At 46.4% G+C, this 27354-nt stretch overlaps 1 protein-coding gene across 1 annotated transcript; it reads right to left on the minus strand.

The window, feature by feature from the left end:
* ZNF606 (zinc finger protein 606) lies at positions 1–26581 on the minus strand. Its single transcript, XM_066374591.1, has 7 exons — positions 26145–26581; positions 24286–24388; positions 23081–23137; positions 22461–22549; positions 11258–11384; positions 10490–10585; positions 1–2432 (listed from the first exon to the last, which is right to left on the minus strand). The coding sequence occupies exons 2-7, from the start codon at positions 24314–24316 to the stop codon at positions 445–447; spliced, it is 2388 nt and encodes a 795-aa protein (XP_066230688.1). The 5' UTR covers positions 24317–24388; positions 26145–26581; the 3' UTR covers positions 1–444.
* Between the last annotated feature and the right edge of the window lie 773 nt (positions 26582–27354).

Below are 27354 nucleotides of genomic sequence, written 5' to 3' on the forward strand. Positions count from 1 at the left end.
TTTGTATTTCCATACTAACGCATAAAACATTATTGTAAATATTCCCATTCTATATTCCAGCTCGATACAAAACAGTGTACTTTCAGCTATAACACTTTTCCTTGCATAAGGTTTCTCCCTTAACGATGTAATCTGATCCACAAATAGTTGAAATCTCGTTTTAAAAAGATGTCCATTTCCTACATTCAAATTCCTCAAATGGGATTCCTAGTGGACCGTGGGAGTTTGGAGTTTTCCTCATTGTAATTATCTGAAGTTAAATAAGGGCTACATAACTGCTAAAGTTTCCTCTACTCTTTTCATTCACAGATTTCTTCTAAGAAGATATTTCCTCGCGAGTAGTAAGGGAAGAGTCTTACTGAACTACTAAAAAATGACCTCTTGATTATACTTATAGTTTTTTTTCAATGTGTTATCAAATGCACAATGAAAGAAAATCTCTCTTCAGTTCAATTCACAGACTTTCTCTTCACTATGACTCCTCTGGTGTTGAAGCAAGGCTGAGTGACCACTATAGGCTTTTCCACAGTCATTACATATAAAGCGCTTCTCTCCACTGTGCATTCTCTGATGAATAATAAGAGAAGAATTCTTACAGAAAGCCTTCTCACAGTGATTACATTTGTAGGGTTTTTCTCCAGTATGGTTTCTCAGATGTACAATGAGAGAAGAACTCTCATTAAATGCTTTCCCACATTCATTACATCTGTATGGTTTCTCTCCCGTGTGAGTTCTCCGGTGTGCAATCAGGTGAGAGCTACAGTTGAAGGATCTTTCACATTGATTACATTTATATGGTTTCTCACCTGTGTGAATCCTGCGATGAGCAACAAGGTGACAACTCTGGCTGAAGGATTTCCCACATTTATTGCACTCATAGGGCTTTTCTCCTGTGTGAGTTCTTTGATGTCTAACGAGATGAGCCATCTGACTACAGGATTTTCCACATTTATTACATTCATAGGGCTTAATTCCAGAATGAATTATTTCATGCTTAGTGAGGGCTGAGCGTTCTCTGAATGCTTTGCCACATTCCTGACAGTTATAGGGTTTCTCTCCAGTGTGAGTTCTCTGATGGGCAATAAGGTGGGAGCTCCAGCTGAAGGATTTTCCACACTCAGTACATTTATATGGTTTTGCTCCAGAGTGAGTTCTTTCATGTTTACTAAGAGCTGAGTAATCCCTAAAAGCCTTTTCACATTCATCACATTTAAAGGGTTTCTCTCCAGTATGCATTCTCATGTGGGCAATAAGATGGGAGCTCCAGCTGAAAGATTTCCCACACTCAGTACATTCAAAAGGTTTCTCTCCAGTATGAGTTCTCTGATGTCCAATAAGATGAGAGTTCCAGTTGAAAGACTTCCCACATTCATTACATACATAAGGTTTCTCTCCTGTATGAATTCTCGCATGTACTATAAGATGAGAATTCCAGCTGAAGGCTTTTCCACATTTATTACATTCGTAGGGTTTTATTCCAGTGTGAGTCCGTTCATGTTTAGTAAGGGCTGAACGATTCCTAAAAGCCTTTCCACATTTTTCACATTCATAGGGCTTTTCTCCAGTATGAGTTTTCTTATGTTGGATAAGGTAAGAGCTCCAGATGAAAGATGTCCCACATTCATTGTATTCGTAGGGTTTGTCTGCAGTGTAAGTGCTTGTATGTTGAGTGAGTAATGAGTCATACCCAAAGACTTTCTCCCATTCATTGTATTTATATGCTTTCTCTATAGCACCAATTTTTTGATGCTCCATAAAAGAAGAGAAGTAAAAAATATTCTCATATTCTTTGTAACCATACTGGTTTTGTCCAATGTGAGGTCTTGGATAGTCAATAAATGATGGGCTCTGGTTGAAGAATTGATGGCATTCCTTATATTCATACAGTTTTCCTCCTGCATGCATTCCCTTATGATCACCAAAATGTAGTACATGATTGAAAGATTTAACAGCATCAGAACACTTGAAAAGATTATCTCCAGTTTGCATCCTTGCAGGGTAAACAGGTTGCATGGACTGGTAGAAAGCTGTGTCATACTCATTATTTTCACAGGTCATCTTATCGGCATACATTATGGCTGAGTTACACCTCCAACTTTCAGCATTTATATCAGGCTTATAGAAATGTTCTATTTGAGAAACTCTCTGAGATGGAATCCAGTTTAAGCTCTGGTTACACTCTGCCTCAAGTTCACAGAACTCAGAGCCTCTTTGAGACAATATTTGCTTCTGCATGAAGACCATCTGCCTCATAGCTGTACTCTGGTTCATGTGGTACATTTGTAATTGGTCTTTACATCCCAAAATTTCTAACCTGGAGAACCAGGGATCATCCCATATGTATCGTTCCAACTTCATACTGTGAGACCTTTCTTTCTCACAAAGGCTATGCGTTGGAATCAATGCTTTGCTTTCGGGATTTCTCACCATTTCTGAAATAAACAGAAAATAACCATGAGAACACAAGGAAAGAACTTCTTAGATGGGAAAACATGCAAATTTTTGGTCCATAGTATTGAAAAGGCAAGTGTGAACTTGTTTTCAAATAGACTTGAAACTCAGGGGAAGATCATGACAGAGGAAAAGAAAACAGTGAAGTGAACGAAAGTAGTTAACCACAATATGAAGTATGTACTGAATACTAAGAAAATCCATTCAGGAGTATTTTCCCATGAAAAAAAGGACCAGCTAAGGATGTGCAGAAAATAGGTAACTCTACACACTTGAATTGCTCAAACCACACATTCCCAAGAAGGCCTGTTTCATGACTGGCACTTGGCCACCACCCAGGAATTGAGGTCTCGGAATGTTCTGAGAAGAGTATTTTAGATGCTTGAGGCCTTGAAGAACACATACCAATTTCTCCAGATAGTTTGTACAGTGTCATTTACAGTGAACACCCCTTTCCTTCTGGGGTCTGGAGCTTCTATGGTTGTAGCCAGTCACATGTGCCTGACTGACCAACACCCAATAACACCCTGGGCTCCTAGACTCAGGCAAGCGTCCCCTAACAGATGACATTTCACACATGCCACAACTTGTTGCTGAAGGAATTAAGTGGGTCCTCTGCAACTCCACTGGGAAATGACTATCCAAAGCTTATACTTGGTTTCCTCCTTCAGACTTAGCTCAAACCCTTTTTCCTCTACAGATGCTAATGTCATAAAGCAGTATCCTGAGTAGAATGACTTTTGAGTCCTATGAGTCCTTCAAAGTGACTCACTGAACCTGGGGGTGCTCTCAGGAATCCCTGATAAAAGGATACAGTGAATATCATTAATGTGAAAAAATAAGAAATAAGAGAAACCAAGCCCTTAGCAATTAACGTTTAAATTATTAAGGTGTCCTAATTCATTTATGTGTTATAATGTCCTTACTACTCCCCTATTTTGACACCTGCATTAAAAGAAAGTATCAACAGAGGCTTCAAGCCAGGACGTTATCTATGATAATATGCTATCACATTACTGCCTACTCCATATAGTTCAGTCAATTAACACAAAATTCATCAGCCCAAAGGGAAAAAATCATATGGTTTAAGGATACTCCTAGTTACAATTCTTCTAATAACTACAGAATCATTTGTGGAACAATGACACAGACATGGACTTGAAAGGCAGCATATTGTGAAAAGACAGATAAACATATAGTCTGATCATCTGTATTTAAATATTGGATCTGCCACAATCCTTAGAGGACTTTTCTGATGATTAAATGAGATGGTGAATCCAGCTAAATGTCTGGAAAATTCAATATATGAGGCTACTGTTGTCAGTGCTAAGGTATCGGGCCTCCAACAACTGTAGGGCTCTGCATTAATTTTCTACCAAGGTGATTGATAACAAATAAGAATTTACTTACTAACTTGAGCTGTAATTATGAGAAGGGATCCACACGTGATGGTGGTAGAAACTGAAATGACACCACAGACATGTCAGAGGAACAGAATTTCAGGAGTTAGAAGAAAGACTACTTCTCGGAGAGGGAAAAGCAGGAAGTCAGGACGATTTCTCAATTTCCAGCTTAGGGGACTCACTCAAGGCTGGTACCAGGGACAAACATCAGGAAGATGAGGAAACAGAAGCAATGTGATTCCTGGTTCTATCGTGATTAAGGAGACGGTTGAGATGGTAACAGAATGGTCAGCACTGAGGGTGGCAGAGTTAAATCTACCAGAATTCATCAGCCTAAGGTTTCCAATCTGAATAGGGGGCAAATGGTGAGATTGGATAAAAACGCACTTGATGGAACACATTACCTTCAGGACTCAGGAAGAGGCCATGGTACATCGTTAGATTAAAAACAGTACCATACAGAACAGCATGTGTCATATCCTACCTTTGGAAAGGTAAAAAGTAACTACCTATTCCTACATGCTTGTAGTTGCATAAAGAAACTGAAAACAAATCCTGAAAGAAATTGCCTAGGGCAAGAAATAAGTGAAAAATGGCAAACTGAGGACCTCTGAAATCTTGCCCCATCCATTAAAGCAACCAAATAAACAGGCAGAAACTATTTAAATCAATTTCTTCATGATTCTATAAATTCAACAAAGCCTTGCAGCAACCCAGGGAGAGTTGATTCAGGAAAGACGGCTGTATTTTGATAATAACAGTGGGCTTTGGGACACTATAATTTTACCTTTGCACCAGTTCTGGCTCCCTCACTCAGCAGGAGCCTTGGAAACAAACAGCCTGTATTTCTGGTACTACCCTGTTTCCCCGAAAATAAGACATCCCCCCAAAATAAGACCTAGTGCAATTCTTTTCAAACTTAGAAATATAAGGCCTCCCCTGAAAATAAGACCTAGAGCAGGGGTCCCCAAACTACGGCCCGCGGGCCACATGCGGCCCCCTGAGGCCATTTATCCGGCCCCCGCCACACTTCCGGAAGGGGTACTTCTTTCATTGGTGGTCAGTGAGAGACGCAAAGCATGGCATCGCTCACATACAGTACTACTTCCAGTGACGTGGGATGCACGCCTCACGGCTCTGGAAGCACGTCACATCACTTGTTACATCTAGCAGTGACAAATATGGAACCGGACATTGACCATCTCATTAGCCAAAAACAGGCCCGTAGTTCCCATTGAAATACTGGTCAGTTTATTGATTTAAATTTACTTGTTCTTTACTTTAAATATTGTATTTGTTTCTGTTTTGTTTTTTTACTTTAAAATAAGATATGTGCAGTCTGCATAGGGATTTGCTCATAGTTTTTTTTCTAGTCTGGCCCTCCAATGGTCTGAGGGACAGTGAACTGGCCCCCTGTGTAAAAAATTTTGGGGACCCCTGACCTAGAGTATCTTGAGCAAAAATTAATATAAGACACTGTCTTATTTTCGGAGAAACAGGGTTGATTGTTGTACACGGAAATAGACTCACAAGAAATTCTTGATGGAATTCAGAGTTTGGCCGGTTATGCTGATGTTTGTGATGACATGACTACAGTATATAAATAAATGTTGATTATTTGTTCAACAATAAATGTGAATTCTTGTTCATGGAAAAATAAGACATCCCCTGAAAATAAGATCTAACGCGTCTTTAGGAGCAAAAATTAATATAAGACCCTGTCTTATTTTTGGGGAAACAATGGTAGATGGACCAGAGTAAGGCTGGAGCTTTTTCAAAGCCCATTCCCAAAGAACAGCCATTATCTGACCTGTTTGGTGGCTCCATGGGAGACCTGACGTGAAAGACTTGTTGGTACCTTACACAGTGCTGAAGTTCCCAGGAAGCAGCGAGCTGTCAATCTTTGACAGGCCATGTTTGGAAGTTGCGACTGTCTGAGATTGTTGGGGCAGACAATACACAGGGCAAAAAGATGAGAGGGAAAGCCAAGGAGTGAGGTGTCCATAGTGGCTTTGAAAAGTTTACTCCTAAGATTCTACAAGACCACATGCATACATATTATAATTAGTAAAACTGCCAAAAACCAAAGCCAAAGTGAGAATCCTGAAAGCAGCAAGACAGAAGCAATTCATCAGAGAGAAGTTGTGGGAGACTGCAAGCTGACAAAAGTCCTCACAGTTTAAGACTTAAGCCAAAGGCCTAAGCTCTTCCCCACAACCTCTGATTGTTCGACTAAATTGGTGAAGGCAATTTACATGCCCTTCCCCATACCTCTGTGCTAGCTATGATGCTGATGGTTTCTTTTACTCCCATCCCCATGTCCCTCGAAGAGACTGGAGGCAGTTTTCTTCTTACCCTTTGTTTTGTGAAGTTAAGATGTTATGCACGTGGGGGGGGTTTCTGCACTTGGGAGAATTCTTGGTTTGCCTCAGAGATGTGACTTTGTATCTGAGCTCTCTGGGTTTTTTTGTTTTTTTAAGTTGGAAACAGGGAGGCAGTCAGACAGACTCCCACATGCGCCCGACCGGGATCCACCAGGGGGCGATGCTCTGCCCATCTGGGGCATTGCTCTGTTGCAAACAGAGCCATTCTAGCACCTGAAGCGGAGGCCATAGAACCATCCTCAGCGTCCGGGCAAACTTTGCTCCAGTGGAGCCTTGGCTGCGGGAGGGGAAAAGAGAGACAGACAGGAAGGAGAGGGGGAAGGGCGGAGAAGCAGATGGGCGCTTCTCCTGTGTGCCCTGGCTGGGAATCGAACCCAGGACTCCTACACGCCAGGCCGACGCTCTACCACTGAGCCAACCGGCCAGGGCCTGAGCTCTCTGTTTTGCAAATGACTTTGCTTCACACTATAAAAATAAAGTTTTTGGGAGTGTGGGCGCTTTTGGTAGGTCATCAGCCACCAGAAGACCTCTCGATAGCATCCTTCTCTCTGTGTTTATTTTCTAACCCTCCAGCATTCCCACTCGAGACCTGCACAATCACGAGTTGCACCAGCTCGCAACAACAAGGGAATCCCCTAAAACGAACAGTTCAGTTCTCATCAGAAACCAAGGAGGCCAGAAAGAAAAACTGTCAATTACAAATTATGTATCTAGCATAACCATCCTTCAAAAATGGAGAAATCAAGAGCTTCCCAGGTGGACCCATGACTGACAGACCCACTACGAACAAATCTGCCCGGCTATCTCATGTACCTCCAGCATCACTGCTATGAAGAAAGCAGTTCACCAGCTCTGGCTGCAGACTAGGCTTAATTGCAAGGCTTTCCCAGGCAGCTGCAGATCTGAAACAATTCTGACTGCAGAATGCGCAACATAACACCCTGCTGACTGGAGTATCTTCGAGTACGATATTCTCAGACCCCAGAAAGTCTGCCCCTCTTTGTAGTGAAATGAATCTTTGAAGGTGTTCTAAGCCACTTTTTCTTGAACTGGTGAATATTCACAGACCTAAATGGAAAACCTATACAAAAAGCTTATCCCGCCTGACTTTGGTGATGCAGTGGACGGAGCATCCACCTGGAATGCTGAGGCTGCCAGTTTAAAACCCCGAGCTTGCCTGGTTGAGGCACATACGAGAGGCAGCTACTTTGAGTTGATACTCCCCATCCTACCACCCCCTTTCTCTCTATTTCTCTCTCTAAAATCAATAAATAAAATCCTTTTTTTTGTTTTTTTTTTCAGTGAGAGTGAAAGAGACATACATACATACAGACAGGGACAGACAGGCAGGCAGGGGAGAAATCAGAAGTATCAACTTGCGTTATAGCACTAAGTTCATTTTTTGCCTTCTCATATGTGCCTTGACTGTGGGGGCTCCAGCTGAGCCACTGACCGCTTGCTCAAGCCAGCGACCATGGGGTCATGTCTATGATCCCATGCTCAAGCCAGAACCCTGTGCTCAAGCTAGTGACCCTTGGGGTTTTTTTATTTTTTATTATTTATTCATTTCAGAGATGAGACAGAGAGAGAGAGAGAGAGAGAGAGAGGGTGGGGAGGAGCAGGAAGCATCAACTCCCATATGTGCCTTGACCAGGCAAGACCAGGGTTTCAAACCACAGCATTCCAGGTTGAGGACTTATCCACTGTGCCACCACAGGTCAGGCAACCCTTGGGTTTTGAACCTGGGTCCTCAGCGTCCCAGGTAGACACTCCATCTACTGCACCACCTCCTGGCCAGGCTAATAAAAGCTTTAAAAAAAAAAAGCTTATCCCTGTAACATGTGCCACACTATATAAATTTCTCCTTTTCTTGGTCCTTAATACCTACCTCTCTGAATTTTCATGAATTTGTTTCACAAGAGTAATTATTTTATATACACTGGCAGCAGCATAAAAATAAAATACTTAGTATAAAATAAAAGACATACCCAGATAAACAAAACCTGGGAGAGTTTGCTGTTAGCAAACCTGCCCTACAAGAAACACTAAAGGGAGTTCTCTAGGTTGAAATGAAAGGACACCAGACTGTAACTTGAAATAAACATCAATACATAGCTTGCCTGACCTGTGGTGGCACAGTGGCTAAAGCATTGACCTGGAATGCTAAGGTCGCTGGTTCAAAACCCTGGGTTTGCCTGGTCAAGGCACATATGGGAGCTGATGCTTCCTGTTCCCTGCCTCCCCCCCCCCCCCGTCTCTCTCTCTCTCTCTCTCTCTCTCTCCTCTCTAAAATAAATAAATAAAATCTTTAAAAAAAAATCAATAGAGGTAACTGCATAGGTTGACACAGCACAGTTGACAATGCATTTCTGGTACCTCCTTTTTATCTACCTGATTTAAAAGACACTACGTAAAGCAGTAATTATAAATTATGGTGAGGGGCTCACAGTGTATAGATGTAAGCTGTGACAATAACAATATAAAAGGGGAAAGAGAGAGCGAAAGAGCTATACAAAAGCAAAGTTTTCATATAATGTCAAAGTTAAATTGGTGTTAATCCAAACCAGATTATTATAAATTAAGATGTTAATTATGCCTGACCAGGTGGTTGGTGGTGCAGTGGATTGAGTGTCTAACTGGGACACTGCGGCCCAGTTTCAAAACCCCAACGTTGCTGGCTTGAGTGCAGGCTCCCCGGCTTGAGCAAGGGATCACTGACACGATCCCATGAGTGTTGGCTTGAGCCCAAAGCTCACTGGTTAGAAGCCCAAGGTCACTAGCTTTTTTTTTTCTTCTTTTCCAAGTGAGAGGAGGGGAGATAGAGAGAGAGACTCCTGCATGCACACCAACTAGGATCCAAATAGCAACCTCCATCTGGGGCCAAGCTCGCAACTGAGCTATTTTTTAAGGCCTGAGATGGAGGCTCCAGGGAGCCGTTCTTAGCACCAGGGGCCAATGCGCTCGAATCAATCAAGCCAGCTGCAGGAGAGGAAGAGAGGAAAAGATAGGAAAAGAGAGAGAGAGAGAGAGAGAGAGAGAGAGAGAGAGAGAAAGAGGCAGGGGAGGGGTGGAGAAACAGATGGTTGTTTCTACTGTGTGCTCTGACCAGAAATCGAACCCAGGACATCCACATGCCAGGCTGACGTCCTACCACTGAACCAAGCGACCAGAACCTAAAGTCACTAGCTTGGGTGGAGATGTCCCCCATCCTCTTGTCAAGGCACATATGAGAAGCGATCAATAAACAACTAAAGTGAAGCAACTACAAGTTGATGCTTCTCACTTCTCTCCCTTCCCTGCCTGTCCTTAAAAAAAAAAAAAAATCTTCAGGACAACCACTAATAAAATAACTCAAAACTTTATAGTTAAAAAAAAGTGGTTACCTGTGTATCTGTGTTTGGGGGTAAGAATAACGTATAGAAGAGTAGGCCATATAAATAAGATTTTTTCAGTTTACGTATTTTATATAGCTCTGAGTTTTCTATCCATGTGACTACATTACCTACAGAAAAAAAAACTATTTTCTTATTTAATTTTTAAAGAAGAGTCTGTGGCTACAGGCTGCAATCTGGCAATAAATAAAGTAAGAATTAAGCAGTGGGTTAGAGAATAAGAAGTCGTCTTAGAGAAATGCACAGCGGAGAAATGGGAGACATCAGGAGCGTGGGCGACAAGGTGGGGAAAGGGCAGTTTATAAGAATTTTACCCTGTTAAAAAGGTTGACACAGCTTGACCAAGGGGTGGCACAGTGGATAGAGTATCGGACTGGGACGCAGAGGACCCAGGTTCAAAACCTGGAGGTTTCCAGCTTAAGCACGGGCTCATCTGGTTTGTACAAGGCTCACTAGCTTGAAGCCAAGGTCACTGGATTGAGCAAGGGGTTACTCAGTCTGCTGTAGCCCCTTGGTCAAGGCACATATGAGAAAGCAATCAATGAACAACTAAGGCACTGCACAAAGAATTGATGCTTCTCATCTCTCTCCCTTCCTGTCTGTCTGTCCCTATCTGTCCCTCTCTTTGTCAATGTCACACACACAAAAAAAGTTGGCATATTTGCTCTGGTTCAAGAACAGCAAAAAGTCAATACAAGGGATAAAGCTCCTGGGAGGGAATTGTGAGGGTACCAGAGAAAGGCAACTCCCTGTGGGCTCAGCCTCCTTCTGAAACAAGGGAGGGGGGTGGCGGGCTGGGGGAAGATTCCTTGCTCCCGCACGCATGGGGCCAGCTCTCCCGCACAGGGCTGGCTCTCACCTGGACAGGTGCTCTGAGGAAGTGCTTGCTCCACCCACCAGGGCTCTCCTCCTTGCTCCAGCAGGGAGATGACATCAGGCTTGGCAATCTGATTCCCTACACATGAAGAAAAACACAGACATGTGTTGCCTGTGAAATTCCCCTGGCCTCTTTCTCCCTGATCTTTCACTTGGACAGAATAAGCATAGTCCCTCCTACTCTATGCTGCTTCTTTTTTTTTTTGTATTTTTCTGCAGTGAGAAGTGGGGAGGCAGACAGACGGACTCCTGCATGTGCCCGACCAGGATCCACCCAGCATGCCCACCAGGGGACGATGTTCTGCCCATCTGTGCCATTGCTCCATTGCAACTGGAGCCATTCTAGCACCTGAGGCAGAGGCCATGGAGCCATCCTCAGTACCTGGGCCAACTTTACTCCCATGGAGCCTTGGCAGCTGCAAGAGAGGAGGAGAGAAAGAGAGAAAGAAAGAGAGAGAAGGAGAGAAGGAGCAAAAGAAGGGTGGAGAAGCAGATGGGCGCTTCTCCTGTGTGCCCTGGCTGGGAATCGAACCCAGGACTTCCACATGCCAGGCGATGCTCTACCACTGAACCAACCGGCCAGGACCCTGCTTCATGTTTTTAAGCACTGAGGTTCGAGGTATTTCAACCTCGAACCTCAGAACTCAAGATCATCTCAGCCCTTCTGAGACCCCGCTGAGCCTTAAACCACAGAGTACAGAAGGTATTGCAATGGAAACCCCTTCATTTATGTGGGCAGCCCCTGCCTTACCCACAGAGAGCAGGTGCCCATAGGTCTCCAGCATCACATCACGGTACAGGGTCCTCTGAACTGGGTCTAGCTGCCCCCACTCCTCCTGGGTGAAGTCCACGGCCACGTCCTTGAAGGTCACTGGTTCCTATAAGAATATACATGTTCTTCTTCAGTCTGGGGCCATCCCTCCAGTGTTTTCTGAGAATGGAATGAGGCTGACAGCTCTGGGAGAAGACAGGATGTACAAAAATAACCTGGATATCATCAATATTCCAATGAGGGTCAGGGTCACACTGTGAGCCACCCAAGGCTCTAGGGCAGGGGTCTCAAACTCACGGCCCGCCCACCAATTTTGTGCGGCCCGCAGACTAATCAAACTTCGTGGATTAGTCTGCGGGCCAGTCTGCGGGCCGCACAAAATTGGTGGGCGGGCCGCGAGTTTGAGACCTCTGCTCTAGGGAATTAGGCATCTGGGCCACAGTAACCAGAACAAAGATACCGGTCTTTCCTAAGACTCCTTCTCAATCCTACTTGGCTAGTGTGTACAGGATTCCACTAGGGCAATGTCCTCTTCTTAGATACTGAATGAGGCCAGGACCAGGTGGACAGAGATTATGAGCAGTGGTCAGATCAGAGACCTGGGACAGGACCTGGAAGAGTGATCTGAACACTTGCCAACTGTCCTCCTGGCCATGGTAGGGAAGTCTGCTTTCCCACGTCATCTCTGTCCCAAGAATCAGAGGTAGGGTGGGACAGGATTCAGCCAAGAGGAAATCAGTCATGTTTAATGTCAAAAGCTCTCTGAATATTAAAAAGTACAAACTGATGGTTTTAGAAAAAAAGAGAACCAGGAATACTCACTAGAAAATGAGTAGGAAAGAGGAATTATAATCCACGTCTGGAAGCATCTCTTCTGGTTCTTTTAAGCAATCAGTGTGAGCCTTGAGTGTGTGGGCGTTTCTGGGTGAGACAAGGCAGCCTCCCCTTATGACGATGGCAATGAATAAGCTGTACGGTTGGGCGTGTCACACACCCTGCAGTCCCCACTCATATACAGGACCTCCCCACCACCTGTGAACTGGCTTTCTGATCTTCCTGCCATGACCCCTCCACCCACCCTTTAATGTTGTCACTTCTCTTTACCCATCAGCGAGCCTTTCTGTCCCTGCGAGTCATGGTTTATACACTGACAGTGTCATCTCTGATCAGGGCTCGCCCTCCATGCTGGTCTTTCCTGGTCCTGCACTGACCACCCTTCACCTTCACAATTGGCTCAGAGCACAGAACTGTTCTGCGCCTATGGATACCCTTATTCCCAAAAGCATGTTAAAACTGCTGCCCATAATCTCCCTTGGCGAAACCCACCCCAACCCTGGACCCATCAATGCCGGCTTCTCGGGTTTACCTTACAGATCTGCCCCAGCCTCAGTTTCCTTAACAGCTGCTGTTTCTACATTTTGAGTAATGTCAGTTTTTTGTTGTTGTTCTTTTTTGCGAGAGAGAGAGACAGGCAGACAGGAGAGGAGAGAGATGATAAGCATCAACTTGTAGTTGTAGCACTTTTAGTTGTTCATTGATTGCTTTTCATAAGTGCCTTATGAGGAGCCGACAGGCTCCAGCTGAGCCAGTGACCCCTTGCTCAAGCCAGCAACCTTGCACCCAAGCTTGTGAGCCTGCGCTCAAGCCTGACACCTCAGGGTTTCAAACCTGGGACCTCAGTATCCCAGGTCAATGCTCTATCCACTGCGCCACCACCTGGTCAGGTTAATGTCAACTTTTTACTTGGGTATGACACCAGGCAGGGAAGTGCAGAAAAAGCACAACCTCAGTGCACGTTCACAGACTGATTGCACCTGTAGGACGCGATGGGGAGGGAAGTTGTGCTCCTCTTACGCTACCTCATCTCTTTAGATGGCTTCAAAGTCCACCTACACACAAGGCCCAAAGCCACACACCCTGGCAGCTGGGAAGCTGGTAATTGAACCACAAGTCCACCTCCCCTGCTCCTGAGACCTCAATGGAATCTCCACACACACACTTTCAAAGGAATAGAAGAACCCCCTCTAATAGAGGAAGGAAACTATTTCCTGAACCAAAAGTGGATACTGACAATGACCATCAGTGACTGCTCCATCACAGGAAAAGGCAGACAGGGAAAGGGTCAGGCTGACAGCAGTACCCGCTAACCTATCCATCATCTGAAAATGGAACCACCAGATTCCCTGTGCCCACTAACTCCTCCCAGCAGGAGGGCCCAGCACCACCTACAAAGTAAGTACTCTTGCCAAAATATGACACAAGGATCTACTCCAGCCTCCATCCAGCCCAGCCACCAGCTTATAGCAAACTCATCAATGACCCCATGAGGACAAAACCCGGCATACCACATGATCTACTGTCTTCAGCAGATGAGGCACATGTAATGCATGACCCTTGTTTAGACCTGGGTTTGAACAAACCAACTGTAAAAAGACACTTTTGGGACACACAGGGAAAACTGAATGTGGACTGGGTATTATTAGGCAATACTAAGAAATCACTGTTAATTTTGTTGGGTACCATGGTTATAAAAGATAGACCTCTTAGGAAAAATATACAGAAGTATTTACAGGTAAAGCAATACACATGAGATATTCTTAAAAATACTCTAGTTTTTTTATTGCTTTTATAGATAGAGGGAGAGAGGGAGAGAGAGTGAAAGAGAGAGGAAAGCATTCATTGTTCCACTTAGTTATGCATTCACTGGTTGCTTCCCATATGTGCCCTGATCAGGGATCAAACCAGCAATCTTGGTATTTTCGGACAACTCTAGCCAACTGAGCTAACCGGCTAGGACTATAGTTTTGTTTGTTTGTTTTTAAAGGTTGTGTGTCAAAATCAACGGAAAGGAAGAAAGCAGAAAGCTGCCAGTAGCTGATGCTGTTGAACGTGGGTGTTTGTGGTCAGCTGAAGAATGGTCCCCTCAATGTCCTCCACGCCCTAATCCCCAGAACCTGCAACTGCTACCTTAATACGACAAAGGGGACTTTGCAGAGATGTGATTAAGGAGACTGAAATGGGGAGATCAATAGGTGGGCTCAATATTATAAGGAACCCTGTAAGTGAAAGAGGCAGACAGGCGGGTCAGAGGCAGAGATGTGAGGTTGGAGCAATGCACTCTGACCATGGAGGAAGGAGCCATGAGCCAGGAAACGCAGGCAGTCCCTCTTGAATGTGGTAAAAGTGAAGAAGCCCCAGAAGGAATGCAGCCTGATAACCCAGAAAGACTTCTGATCTTCAGAGAAAGAGTCAATTCATGTTGTTCCAAGCTGTTAAGTTTGGAGTGACCTGTTACAGTGGCAACAGGAAACTCATACTTTGTGGTCCGCCTCTGGGTTTTAAAAAAAACTTCCTAAATTTAAGAGTTTTGTTTTTGTGTGTGTTTGAGAGATGGGAAGGGAGGTGAGAAGCATGAACTCCTAGATGCATCCCTTTAGTTGTTCTTTGCTTTTCATACGTATCTTGATGGGGGCGAAGGGAGGGCTCCAGCCAAGCCAGCGATCCCTTACTCAAGCCAGCGACCTTGGGATCGTGTTGATGATCCTGTGCTCAGGGTGGTGAGCCCTGGCTCAAGCTGGCGACCTCGGGGTTTCAAACCTGGGACCTCAGCATCCCAGAATGACACTATATCCACCACTGCACCACCACCAGTAAGGCAAAATGTTTTTGTTTTTGTTTTTAAAGTAAAAGAAACATCCCAGCCAGTAAAGAGAAGAGGCCATGGCACCTGGTGGTCCACACACTCCTGGAAGACTGAGAGCAGATGGAAGTGGGAACCCAGGCGAGGCTCTGGGCTCTGAGCTTGAAGGACACCCTGAAGGTCAGGCTGCAAACCAATGAGGTAAAGGTGTGCATTCAGGACAACCTTGCCAGTTGCGCCCCCACCCCACCCCACCCCAACCACTCCATCTGTGGGCAGCACCACCAGCAGCCCTGGCTTCTCAGACTGGAGTATGGGCAGCGACACCAGAAAAGAGACCTCTTCAGCCTGACACAAGGTGAAGGGAAGGGGTCCACGGCCTGACAGCCGGCTGCATCCAGAAAGTAAAAGCAGAAACGGCCCAGTGATCCTGGCCCTCCCAGGTCCACCGAGCTTAGAATGAGATTTGTCAGGAGACAGAGACAGGGAGGGAGGCGGTCAGGAACCAGAACTGACTCTGAAACACAGCCTCACAGCTCTTCCCTGGTAAACACGAACTGACCAGAGGAGCTCTAGAGACATGATCGAACTCCATGGCTGACAGGACACAGAACCCGGCCAGCAGCTGCATCCAGCTGTCAACAAGCTGTAACTCTGAGCCTTCTACTGGATTGACTTTGGTATAAAACAGGACAGGATGACAGAAGAGAGGGCCTCTGAGAGAGCAGGAAAGAATCTATAGAATATGAAGAAGAGATAGAAGACACAGCAGTTGCTTCCGGAGGCCCCCGAGTTCCACGGTGCCAAGAATGATGGCCAGATCCCCACCCACTCCCACCAAGAAAGAACACAAAATATAAAGAGATCAGAGACAAAGCAGTTCATTCCGAACGCCCCTCCAACAGACAACCCCAGAAGAGAATATAAAGGACAGAGAGGATTTTTTAAATATAGAACTTCTTTAAAGAACACACCAAAGCACTAGCCACATAGGTATGTTTGACAGAAATATACTAAAAAGCATTTGAGTGTTAAGACACCACAATCTTTAAGACAAGCTACAGATTGGGATAGGACAATTTATATTTGGATCAAGACCAGAATGCATGTAAAATGCCTACATCTCTATAAGTCACAGCCTGCAGAAATCTAGGGATGGGACAGACATCAAAAGAGGGAATACGATAGCCCATAACGACATGAAAGGACAACCTGATGATCAAGAAACGCAAAAATCATACACCATTCTGTTGGCGAGGTAAGCAAAAATTAAGTGTTGTCAGCCCTGTGACCCCTGCAGTGTCCTGCTCCTGGTCATGTCACCCTTACTCTACTTCACTGTGGCCCCAAAGCGCAAGAGCAGCGATGCTGGCCATTCAGACAGGACATAAGTTCGGCCTGCGAGCTGGAGAGCAGGCTGAAGCACTCCGGCTCTGGAGGGGGGGTGACCCTGTCCGAGGTACAGATCAGCGGAACAGCCAGCAGGACCCAAAATAGTCCTCCTCGGCGGGAAACAGGCACCGCAGGAGAAAGCACTGCCCAGCGAGAACACAGGCACCGGAGAGAAAAACCTCAGTTTTCTCCTCTCAAACAGAGGTTTGTGTTACTGTCTGGAAGGGTCTGCTCCCGAGACCTAACGGATGGTGCAATCAAGAATGGCTGTGTTTAGTCCTGGCCGGTTGGCTCAGTGGTAGAGCGTCGGCCTGGCGTGCAGAAGTCCCGGGTTTGATTCCCAGCCAGGGCACACAGGAGAAGCGCCCATTTGCTTCTCCACCCCTCCCCCTCTCCTTCCTCTCTGTCTCTCTCTTCCCCTCCCGCAGCCAGGGCTCCATTGGAGCAGGGTTGGCCCGGGTGCTGAGGATGGCTCTGTGGCCTCTGCCTCAGGTACTGGAATGGCTCTGGTTGCAGCAGAGCGAAGCCCCAGATGGGCAGAGCATTGCCCCCTGGTGGGCATGCCAGGTGGATCCCAGTCAGGCGCATGCGGGAGTCTGACTGCCTCCCTGTTTCCAACTTCAGAAAAGTACAAAAAATAAAAATTAAAAAAAATAAAAATAAAAAAAATTAAGTGTTGTCAAGTGGCTGTGAGATCACAGGGAAGTGAGAATTCACTTGCAGAGCTGTGAGAATTGGCTTCAGTCCTTCAGAGTCATGTGGCAGCATTAGTCATATGAAAAACACAGCCTAAAAATTCAGGGAATTCCTTGATAAACATCAGTGCAAAAAATGAAACATAGAACATCCGCAGGGCTGGGGTGGAATAGCAAACGGGGGGGGGGGCAGGCTCGTATGACTCCATCCACAGAAGGGATGAATTAAGAGTCATCTAATGGGGCAAAAGGAATGAACCTGACCTCTACCTAGCACGTGCATGGACCTCAATGTTGATTCTGAGTGTGCAAAGAAAGCTGTAGAAAAATGACATGTGCCCAGCCTGTGGTGGTGCAGTGGGTAGAGCACTGACCTGCAGTGCTGAGGTCACTGGTTCAAGGACACTTGCCTGGTCAAGGCACATACGACAAGCAATCAAGGAACAACTAAAGTGAAGTAAATATGAATTAAAACTTCTCTCCCCCCCTGTACAATTAAATAGAATCTTTTAAAATTAAAAAGTTACATGTATGAAAAGCATTAAAAAAAACCCCAGGCCTGAAGGGTGGTGGCACAGTGGATAAAGTGTCGATCTGGAATGCTGAGGTCACCGGTTCGAAACCCTGGGCTTGCCTGATCAAGGCACATATGGGAGTTGATGCTTCCTGCTCCTCCCCTCTTCTCTCTCTCTCTCTCCAATAAAAATGAATAAATAAATAAATCTAAAAAAAAAAAAAAAAAAAAAAAAAAAAAAACCAGAACAGCCTTACTGCCTGTTTTGTCTAGTTTATCTGCACGAGTACGAAAACGAACTAGTTGCACACATACCGCAAGTTGTTCTCAGGAAGGGTGGGAAGGGGAAAATTGGGGATTATATAAAAAAAGGAAAACAAAGCAAGTATAACAAAATATTAACCATCAATTCGGAACAATGAGGATGATGCTTTACTTTTTATTTTTCTGTAATTATGAAATAAAAAAAAATTATGCCAATTATGAAATTTGTCAAGATAGTATTTTAAAAGATGTCCATAATTGAAGATGTCAACAAACAACAGGAAGGGCTGTGGAAGAGCAGGAAAAAACCAGACCCCCAGCTGAATATGCCCTTTTGTCTGGGTCCACAGTTCACAGAGGCCTCTGGGATGGAAAGGAAAAAATGCAAACCTGAGGCCAGAGAAGACAAGGAAGGTAGTGTGACACCAAGGACTACAGTGACCCCCTGGTCTAGAAGGAAAACTGCAGGTTTCACTGCTACCTGACACTCTGGGCCCTTCCCGTCCCCAGGCAAACCTTACCTGACACCTCGCACCTTCCAAACATCATCTGCTGGGATGACCTGCAAAGACATCTCACCCCGTCTTGCACACACACCTCCTGTTCATGTTGCTCTCTGTATACAAGTGTTTATCTTCTATGCATTCTAGAACTTTATGGAACCTGCTAACACTCCAGCTGTAGGTTTAAACCACAGGAGGGTATGGGGGAGACTGAAGAGGCGGCTGGGTTGGGCCTCGGCCATTTTCCTGATGGTCTCATGGGACTGCTCCAACTGCATGACCTAAATTTTCTGACAGTGGCCCCTTCATGGAACCTGGGAAAATGCAGATGGCCTCTTTGAAATCTTCAGAATTTCAATATTAATATTTCAGAACAAGCCCTTTGCAGAATAGGAGAATGTAACTAGATCATGCACGTTCTTGAGACAACTGAGGTTGAATGTAGAGATTCAGATTATTGGCCTTATATGTGCATATTAATCATGCAGAAATTGTTGGTGGACTGGTACAGAGGGGTGTGAGTGTTTCCGTATTTGGAGAGGCTATAGCTGGGGTTTTTACATAGGCCAAATATGATTACTTTCTCTATTCTGCAAAGTTATAGGATCTACACTCCCAGTGGTTGAAGTCTCACTATTCAACATGTTTCCAGAACAGACTATTCAGATAACAAGGGAGAACAGCATTTTATGTTTTTACCAAAGGAATGCTTTATTTCAGGAAAATATTTAATTGGGAGGGAACAATAGAGGGATATGGGACTCTCGTTTTTTGGTTTTTATTTTTTTTTATTTATTCATTCTTAGAGAGGAGAGAGAGAGAGAGAGGAGGGAGGAGCAGGAAGCATCAACTCCCATATATGCCTTGACCAGACAAGTGCAGGGTTTTGAACCGCTGACCTCAGTGTTCCCAGGTCGACGCTTTATCCACTGCGCCACCAGAGGTCAGGTGGGACTCTCGTTTGTGTTCCTGAAGACCTTGCTTAATTCAAAACTCCCAAGATTCAAGTCTTCAGTTTCCCACAGGAAAAATCCAAAGTGAGTGTAGGGAGGTGACCAGGAGTCTGTTCTCAGAAATTACAACTCTTCAGACACTGAAGGGTGTTGTTATTTTAATTCTCCATCGCATTTTCTCAGCATTAACACTCATCATTCTCAGAAACCCTCACCTGAATTAACAAGAGTGCGGCACAAGGGTTATTAGGGCTCCTCATAGCATTTTATTAAAAACTAACTTTTGTTTCCATGAAACTAACTCGGGGCCCATCTTTCAGCCTAGCCTGGCTTCATTGTTATAGGGTCTAAAAATGATTGGGCATTCAACACAGCCACCCAGGTCCTGTTGCCAGACAAACGTCACACTGCTCTGCATGTATCAAGCCCCTGCCTCCCAGGACAGCAATGCCAGGTATGTGGGACAGCAACCTACAATGCACTTCACTAGTCACTTTGGAAACTGTGGGAGGTTTCATTAACTTTTTATTTTTTTAATTTTAGGAAGACATGAAGTTGAGATATTTCTAATTATCTTTGCATCACAGGATCTCACACATTTGCTTGATTCTTTATTTTTAATTTAGAAATGAAAAGACCTAAACATAGTAAAGAAACTTTTTCTTCATCTTTCATAGCAGGGAGTCAATAGAATAAAACATAAATTTGATGTATTAGGATGAAAATACTCATTTACAAATATCGAGAAAACCCAAAAAACTGAAAACAGTCAGTTAAAAGTGGCTGTCTGAGTCATGAAAAGAAAATACTGATATGTGCTGTAACATAGATGACCCTTGGAAACATGCTATGCAACAGAAGCCAGACACAAAAAGCTATATATTGTATGATAATTGCCTCTATATAAAATGCCCAGAGCTTAACCAGGCGGTGGCGCAGTGAACAGAGCGTCAGACTGGGATGCGGAGGACCCAGGTTCGAGACCGCGGGCTCATCTGGTTTGAGCAAAAGCTCACCAGCTTGGACCCAAGGTCGCTGGCTCAAGCAAGGGGTTACTCGGTCTGCTGAAGGCCCGCGGTCAAGGCACATATGAGAAAGCAATCAATGAACAACTAAGGTCTCGCAACGAAAAACTGATGATTGATGCTTCTCATCTCTCTCCGTTCCTGTCTGTCTGTCCCTACCTATTCTTCTCTCCGACTCTGTCTCTGTAAAAAAATTAAAAATAAATAAAAATAAATAAAATAAATAAAATAAAATGCCCAGAATAGGCAAATAGAGAACTTTATTGGTCCCCAGGGGCTGGGATGGGGAGAATGGGGAGCGACTACTAATGGGCATTAGAATTTCTTTGGGGGGGGGGGTTGATGAAAATATTCTAGACTTAGATTCTACGGGTAATGGTTTTACAACTCTGTGAACATATTAAAAATCACTGATCTGTGCATTTTAAAAGGTTAAACTTTAGGATCTATGAATAATATTTTAATAAAGCTGTTATAAAAAATATTTTTTTTTCTTAAGTGGCTGCTTCTAGTGAGGAGGCTGGGCAGGAGGGGAGGAAGACACTACCTTTCCAACATCATCAACTCCATCCTTTTTCTCTCAGGAACTACCACCCATGACCTTGAGTCACAAAGTCTCCCTGCTTCAACTCCCTAACACCTCTCAGACATTGCTCCTAGGCCCGGGTAAGACTGAAGCCTGAAATGCCAGCCTGCTTCCGACGGCCTCCTCCCCACACCCCTGCCAGGGACACCTTCCCAGCCACACTGTGAAACCTGGTACCTCCTGTTCCCAACACTTCTAAGGCTCCTTATCCTCAGGATGGGGCCCCTGGTGCGGCCGCAGGCATGCAGGACCTGTCCTCTCCAGCCCAAAGTCTAACTGGGGTCAGTCTTTGCTCAGACACTGGCCATGCAGTCCCCCACCCTCACCCACAAAGGTGGTGGTGCTACAGGAGGCCATTCCCCTCTCCCCCCTGGCTGATCTCCTTGGCTCAGGCATGCCCTGTCCTGGGCAGCCTCCCTGACCACAGCAAAGGACCTCAGCTGCTCTGTGTCCCATGACCTCTGTGTAGACTCTGTCCCACCTCCCAAGGGTCTCAGGCTTCTGTCCTAAACCACACGTGGAGCACAGGGCAGGTCACGAGGACTCATTAGCTGAATGAAGCACTCTGGGAGCTCTTTGGGACAAGGGCTCAAACCTATCCTTGTTCTCCTCCCAGCCAAGCACAATATTCACCAGACAACATCAGCCTGAATCTGGCACTGAATATACAAGGGAAGGTGGGAAGAGGAAAGTGGAGGGGCCTGCCAACCAAGAGGGTTGTTCCTAATCCATCAAAAGAACCCACAGGCCTGACCAGGCAGTGGCGCAGTGGATAGAGCGTCGGACTGGAATGCAGAGGACTCAGGTTCGAGACCCCGAGGTTGCCAGCTTGAGCGCGGGCTCATCTGGTTTGAGCAAAAGCTCACCAGCTTGGACCCAAGGTCACTGGTTCAAGCAAGGGGTTACTCAGTCTGCTGAAGGCCCATGGTCAAGGCACATATGAGAAAGCAATCATTGAACAACCAAGGTGTTGCAACGCGCAACGAAAAACTAATGACTGATGCTTCTTCATCTCTCCATTCCTGTCTGTCCCTGTCTATCCCTCTCTCTAACTCTGTAAAGAAAAACAAAACAAAACTTAAAAAGAACCCACAGCATACTAGGGGCTCAGGACTGTGAACAAGCTGGTTGATAGTGAATTCTATCTGTGCTTAGGAAGTGATAAACTTCTAGTCAGGAAGTGGGATAGTGGACAGAGCATCAGCCTAGAATGCTGAGGACCCCGGTTCGAAACCCTAAGGTCGCTGGCTTGAGCACAGTGCCGCTAGCTTAAGTGTAGGATCATAGATATGACCCTGTAGTCACTGGCTTAAGCCTAGAGGTTGCTGGCTTGAGCAAGGTGTCACTCGCTCTGCTGTAGCCCCCTGGTCAAGACACACACGAGAAAGCAATCATGAACAACTAAGGTGCTATAACGAAGAATTTATGCTTCTCATCTCTCTCCCTTCCTGTCTGTCGGTCCCTCTCCACCATGAGAAAAAAAAGAAAAAGAAGTGATAAACTTCTGACTGATTTCTTCTCTACCCAAACTAGCTGGGATGGCTGGGGACAACCTCAACACCTTAGGAAACAAGGCAGCCCTTCAGGAAAAAGCAGAAGCCCCATCTCACCTGAACCGAGGCTGCTGAGAGCCCCACGGCACTCCTGACCTCCTGAGGCATCTCCTCCACACGCCAGGCAGAGGCCTGAGGACACAGAGCTGGGGAGGAGGGAAGCAAAGTCAAAGAAGCAGCTCTACCTGCCAGAAGCATGCCTACTTGTGTCCATGCTCCAGGGGTGGGCTAGGGAGAGCCAGCCCCAGACCTCGCCGCTGGGCAAGAGAAGAGACTGATCTCCTTATTTTATAGATGAAGGAGAGGAGGCTTTCAGAAGATAAGGGATGTGCGTGTACATATGAACCCACACTGACTCCCTCTTCACTGAGGGGCTATCTCAGAAGCAGTGTCTATTTATAAGCAGTGTCTATTTATAGCCATCTGGGCCTAAATTCACCACCCATTCATTCTCATGCACCCTGTCCTGGAGATGTCATCACCACTCTATCCCACAGCAAAGTATTCTGAGCCCACCCTGTTCCAGCTCAGCACAAAGACATATGCGGACAGCACCACCTGACCCTAAAGCCCCACCTAGTTCCCCATATCTGAGCCCCGGCCATGGCAGGTCACTGCTGGGAGAGGCCACACCATGGCAGCCAACATGGTTGATGGGAACACAAGCTCTTACTCACCCCAGGAGTCCCATGGGTCAACAGCTGCCATCCCCCAGGACTGGTCTGTAAAGACACCTGTACCAGAAGACCAGATGAGAACAAGGGAAGGAGAGGCATTGTGACATCAATCTTAGTGACTAGGGGCCACAGAATGAAAAAGGATACCCATCTCACTAATGGGCATAACAAAATTCCATAGACAGAGCTAGACACATATGAAAAGCTCTACCACAATAAACTAGATTTATACCAGGAACGCACAGGTGTGTCACTGTCAGGAAATTTATAGCCACAGGACAATTAAGAACAAAACCCCTTAAATGGCTGAAGAGGCTACCTGATAAAAATGTTTAACATTACACAATTTTTAAAAATATATTAAAAATACAGGCCCTGGCCGGTTGGCTCAGTGGTAGAGCATCAGCCTGGCGTGTGGAAGTCCTGGGTTCGATTCCCGGCCAGGGCACACAGGAGAAGCACCCATCTGCTTCTCTACCCCTCCCCCTCTCTTTCCTCTCTGTCTCTCTCTTCCCCTCCCGCAGCCAAGGCTCCATTGGAGCAAAGTTGGCCCGGGCGCTGGGGATGGCTCCATGGCCTCTGCCTCAGGCGCTAGGCTGGCTCTGGTTGCAACAGAGCGATGCCCCAGATGGGCAGAGCATCGCCCCCTGGTGGGCGTGCCGGGTGGATCCTGGTGGGGCGCATGCGGGAGTCTGTCTAACTGCCTCCCCATTTCCAGCTTCAGGAAAAAATAATAATAATAATACAATAAAAAGATACTTCCTTGATGTCTTTAGTGACAGATAAAGGTAAAACACACCACTAACAACACACTACTATTTAACATTGCTCTTATTATTACAGGCCAACGCTATGGAAGTGAAAAATAACAAAATTAAAATATATAAGAGGTAAAGAAATTTTGATTGTATGACTGTCTTCTAAAATATTTTAAAATCCCACTAATAATCAGAAAAATCTCTTTAAAACTAATTAAACATCTCAGGAAATGATGATAAAATATATATAAATTACGTCATCTTTTACACCAAGTTTTCCCCTTTCACCAAAAATCAAGGTTTTAAAAATCCCACTCAGTTCTAATTCTGTACCAAAACAGATTCCCTCCATCTCAAGAAGCCCTCAGCACCCAACCCCCACCCCTAAGCACCCACTACAGCAAGTCACTGCATGAAAGGCCCAGAATTAACAGGGCTTGGACTCACCCCAGGAGGCCCACGGGTTGATGGCAGCCATCCTGCAAGATGAATTGTCCAGGTGCCTGCACTGGATTCGGGTGGCAGACCAAGAGCAAACTGCCACACCAAGCTAGAAAGATGAAATGGGAACAAAGAAGAGAACTCAGCCAGAAAAGCAACAAGAGTCCTAGAAAGCAGAGTAAGAAAACAGAGTTTACATGTCAAACACAGAAAGAGAATTTTTGTAGACACACTGTGATTTGAATGAGCTGGGAAAAAAAAAAAGAGCACCATCCAGAATGAGGGTGGAAATTTGTCCAAGGTTCCCAGGAAACAGCCAGTCAAAACTTCAAAGTAACTTTTCCAGTGGATTTGACAAAAATGATTGCAAAATCTACATGCAACCCCACACATAAGTGGTTAACCTAGAGCTGAGAGGAGGGAAGAATGGGGTGTGTATGTGTGTGTGTAACTGTGAAGAAGTTTCTTTTGAGGTGGGCCTTGATGACAACGTTCTGGAAACAGTAGTGATAACTGCCCAAATTTCTGCATATACAATTAAAGCACTGAACCATAGAGAAAATGGGTTAATTTAACTTATGAAAATTTTCTCTTAAATAATTAAAAATAAAACAACCCTGGCCTGGTAGCACAGTTTGGTTATAGAGCATCATCCCCAATCAAGGTCGCACGGTGTCGATCCCCAGACAGGGAACATACAAAGACTCTCTCTATAAACATCAATCGATTTAAAAAAAAAAGTTTTAATCCACCTGCAAGATTTACCCAGGCCCCAAACCTGTCTCCTATTGTGGGACCCAGACCCCCCCCCCAGTTATTCTTCTCAGATTCCAGGTCTTTGTGCCCCTCCCGCGACCTCTGAGGGTACCAGTGCCAACGCCCCCCACACACACTCCAGTGTCTGTGAATCAAACACCAGGACCGAGGGAAGGCGAACCGCCTGCCTGGGGCACCGCTGTCTGCAACCTGGGACCAAGTACCGCGGTCAGTGCGCGTTTAAAACCCTTTCAGGAGTTTTTTTATTTTTTCATGCTCGCTGACACCCTCCCCCCCTCCATCCCCGCAGGAGTGAGTTTTCTTTGTTTTTCAAAAAATGAAATTAGCCTGGCCTGTGGTGGCGCAGTGGATAGAATGTCAACCTGGAACGCTGAGGTCATTGGTTCAAAACCCTGGGCTTGTCTGGTCAAGGCACATATGGGAGTTGATGCTTTCTGCTCCTCCCCCCTTCTCTGTCCTCTCTCTCCCTCTCTCCTTTCTAAAATGAATAAAAATCTTAAAAAGATTGATTTAAAAGAAAAATAATGAAATTAGGCCTGACCTGTGGCGGCGCAGTGGATAGGAAGGACCTCGATCTGGAGCGCTGAGGTCGCCGGTTCGAAACCCCGGGCTTGCCCGGGTCGAGGCCCATACGAGAAACAACTATTATATGAGTTGATGCTTCCGCACCCCACCAGTTCTCTCTCTCTCCTCTCTTTAAAGTCAATAAATAAAATTCTTTTTTAAAAAATGGAATTAGTTCCAGTTCCTGTGTTATGAACTTAAAATCACGCTTGTTGGATAACCAACGCATGGAAAGAAGAACATACATACATTTGCTTTTTTTTTTTTAAACGTAGCCTTACCCAGGCATGAACGTTCGTGCTGCTCGAAGGCTTTGAAAGGGACCCCCGGGGGGGGGGGGGGCGCCCTGCCCACGTCTGACGTCCGTCAGCGCTTTAAAGCGAAACGCCCCGCCGAGCTGCACCGCGCGCTCGCGTGGGGGTAAAAAGGGGGTGTTTTTCCACGAGCGGCCGCGGAGGCGCCCCCTCGCCTCAGATTCCACCCGGACGCGAGGCCACCTTGTCCGGCGAGCGGTCCTCCCTCACCTGAGACGACTTCGCGGGGCGCCCGCGCGCCTTTTGTTCCGCTCCGGGTCCGGCCGGCTGCGAGCAGCCCGGGAGACAAAAGACGCGCCGACCGACCAGGGGGACGGAACTGGGGCCGCGACCCGCAGCCAGAGGGAGGCAGCCCGTCCAGCCCGGCGGTCGCAGCCTGGAGGCCGGAGGCGGAGGGTCGGCGGGCCGAGCGGGCAAGGAAGCGTAGAACCGGCCCCGGCGCTGCCTCGTCTCCTCCCACCACTGCCGTTCGGCCGACCCACCCGGCCCCCAACGAGCCGGCGACCGCTTCACCTCGGCCGGCCGCGGACAATGGCGACCGCTCCCCCGGCGTCGACCGGGACGCACCGCGCGGGCTGCTGGGAGTTGGAGTTCCAGCCGGAGGACTTCCGGCTTGGGCAGCAGCGCCGCTATGGCAGGTGCCGAGGGCACTTCTGCCTGGAGTCCCGCCTCCTCAAGCGCCACTATGGTAGGTGCTCAAGGCACTTCCGCCTAGAGTCCCGCTTCCTCAAGAGCCGCTATGGCAGGTGCCCAGGGCTCTTCCGCCTGGAGTCCCGCCTTCTGAAGCACCGCTATGGCAGGTGCCCAAGGCTCTTCCGTCTGGGGTCCCGCCTCCTCAAGGTGGGGGATTTAACCCCGTGGGTATGTTGCTCTGGTCCCAAGTGGGCGGTACCATCCCCCGCCCCAGCCCGTCCTCCACAAGTGCTGCCCAATGTGGTGGTTGGGGGAGGAGGGAGGACAGAGGGAAGGTTGGTGCCTCCCCCCCCCCCTCTCTAAGTCGGGACCCCATGACCCCTCAATTTGCCCGCCTGTGTAATGGCAGCTCAGGATAGCCACATAGAGCAAGAGGAACTTGGAAATAGCGCTTTCAGGGAATCCCTTAGTTTAATCATGACACGTGTGGGTGAATAAGTGGTTCTATGAAAAGTAACCTCATGGGGGCGATCTGATCATAAATTCCCAACTGGGCAGGTGTGGTGGGTAGTCATGCCCTCCCAGACATGTTAACTTCTTTAGTAAAAGGCTTAACCTGAAAGAAACCCCTGCCCCTTGGGCCTGACCTGCGGTGGGGCAGTGGATCAAGTGCGGACCTGGAACGCTGAGGTAACTGGTCTGAAACCCTGGCTTCCCTGGTCAAGGCACATGTGGGAGTCGATGCTTCCTGCTCTTCCTTCTCTCTCTCTCTCTCTCTCTCTCTCTC

Source organism: Saccopteryx leptura, chromosome 3 (assembly GCF_036850995.1).
Source record: "Saccopteryx leptura isolate mSacLep1 chromosome 3, mSacLep1_pri_phased_curated, whole genome shotgun sequence".
NCBI classification, from domain to species: domain Eukaryota; kingdom Metazoa; phylum Chordata; class Mammalia; order Chiroptera; family Emballonuridae; genus Saccopteryx; species Saccopteryx leptura.